General features: G+C 34.5%; 1 protein-coding gene across 1 annotated transcript in view; it reads left to right on the top strand.

Moving 5' to 3' along the window:
- Positions 1 to 1,180, top strand: part of LOC105826903 (G patch domain-containing protein 2-like) — an 18,261-nt gene extending 17,081 nt beyond the window's left edge. The window contains exon 3 of the mRNA XM_012664909.1: positions 316 to 1,180. Within this exon, the coding sequence (XP_012520363.1) occupies positions 316 to 536 (221 nt within the window). The 3' untranslated portion in view covers positions 537 to 1,180. The remainder of the gene's footprint in view (positions 1 to 315) is intronic.
- Positions 1,181 to 2,100: the final 920 nt, after the last annotated feature.

Below are 2,100 nucleotides of genomic sequence, written 5' to 3'. Positions count from 1 at the left end.
ATAATGGAAATTTAATATAAAACCAATTTCTTTTTTTTTTTTCCCTACGTGATGAAAACTTCATAGAGAATGAAAGACATGATCTGTTTGGAGGAGGGAGCGTTCTTATTAGATGTTTTAGTTATAAAGAAATATATTTCTCATGGAATGACCATGCAAGATCTTTCTTCCAAAGATGAATCCAAAGATAAATAAACAACCCTCCCTGGTGCCTTACTCAAAACAAAAAACTTAGGAGAACATGGTTTACTAGCTTAAGAAGATCTTCACCTGTGTCCATACTAATGAACATATATTGTCATTTTATCATTTCAGGATTTGTAGGTGAAAATGCTCAGCCAATCCTCGAAAATAACATTGGAAACCGAATGCTTCAGAATATGGGCTGGACACCTGGGTCAGGCCTTGGACGAGATGGCAAGGGGATCTCTGAGCCTATTCAAGCCATGCAGAGGCCAAAAGGATTAGGACTTGGATTTCCTCTACCAAAAAGTACTCCTGCAACTGCTACCCCCAATTCAGGAAAATCCACCTGAGAAGAAAAGCAAAGAAGAAATGCTTTGCAAATTTTACTCACTGTACCCCATTGTTCTAATATTACAACATGGCTTCTGTTTTTGAAGCAGAAATCTACATTGCCTCAAACTTGTCACTAGCTTTCTACCTGCATACAGTCCTGCCAGAGTGAGAGAAATGGGATTTCATCACAATTCATGGTGCTAAAGTGAAAATCTCTATCCATTACATTTTTTCAGTAGTTTCAAGCTATTTCTAGGTATAAAGAGCAGCTCATTTCTCTTATTTATTTTAATCTCATATGTCAATACTTTCTAATACTTTGCTTGATTCATGTATGTGTACGATTTTACCTAGGCAAATGTGAGCACACCCATAGGTTTCTAAAATAGGATAGGCAGGAAAGGATTGTGTTTCATATCATCCCTATATATTGTAACCCAAATGACCTATCATGACATCAATGAAGTCCTCAGCAGATCTTTGTTTGAAAGCCTTGACAATTTCATATTCCTTGAATTTGGCTTTTTTGTGAGGATTCTCTAACAGAGTGATGTCCATTAATTTTCTATCCTTGGACAGTGTAGTGTGAAGTTTGCAGTTGACAAACAGCAATTAATGTTTCTCTTGGACATTGTGACAAAAATAAACCTCATCATTGTTATCACCAGAGTGCCCTCAATGTTACTTTAATGCAGATTTTATAAATTTTACCTCATTTAGAACATAAAATAATTATTGAAAGAAAAATGTATTTTTTAAATTCACCATGACTGAACTGTAAATTCTATTAATCCAGACTGACTTCTACCTCTCTCTTCCCAAAGATGGATATTTTTTTTTAAGATCAACTCAAGTGTAGTAGACTGATTTTAAATTTTAATCATTGGAGTAATTTATTAGAATATTGAATCAATTTATTTGAAGATTTAAATGGCTCTCCCAAGAACTCACATTTCTGGCAATGGCCCAACCCATTTACAAGGTGAACAAAAGAAGTAAATGGTACTGATTCGCCCTTTCTAAGATCCAAGCTGCTACTTTAAAACCTAGCATAACAAGTCATTTTTACTATGTGCCTAGTATTGAGTTATTTCTGAATCATTTGCTTCATAGTGTCAGAGATTCTAAATCCTCTTAGTTTAGAAGTTCTTGATTTGTTATCTTCATTATTAAGAACTGATAATAATTATTATTATTCCATTTGTAATGGCCTTTATTGATTGAGTAAAGACCAAGATAACACATGTGAATCACCTTTCTAATGGGTTTTTAAATTTTTTTAAATCCCCAGAAAATTTTTTGAAAGGTAGTAGAGGAGGTGTATGCATGTAACAGATCTTTCTTAGATGGTCCCGTAAAGAAAACACTGCCAACTAGGGAGGAGAAGGTCAACCTGCTATTTGAAAGCTTTTATGGTTTGCCAAATGTACATGTTTCTTAAGAAGTATCTTCCTTCCTAGGGGTATTATGCTAGGAGAACAGGTTGCTTAGAGGATTATAGATTACCAAATGAGGTGTTCCTTTGAAGTATTCTTATTGGGTAAAGCAACCCTATTGTATCGTTACTTTCTACAAGTTTGT

The sequence above is a fragment of the Propithecus coquereli genome, unplaced genomic scaffold, assembly GCF_000956105.1.
Source record: "Propithecus coquereli isolate 6110/MARCELLA unplaced genomic scaffold, Pcoq_1.0 Scaffold94, whole genome shotgun sequence".
In the NCBI taxonomy this organism is placed as follows: Eukaryota; Metazoa; Chordata; class Mammalia; order Primates; family Indriidae; genus Propithecus; species Propithecus coquereli.
This window is presented reverse-complemented; position numbering and strand designations above follow the sequence as displayed.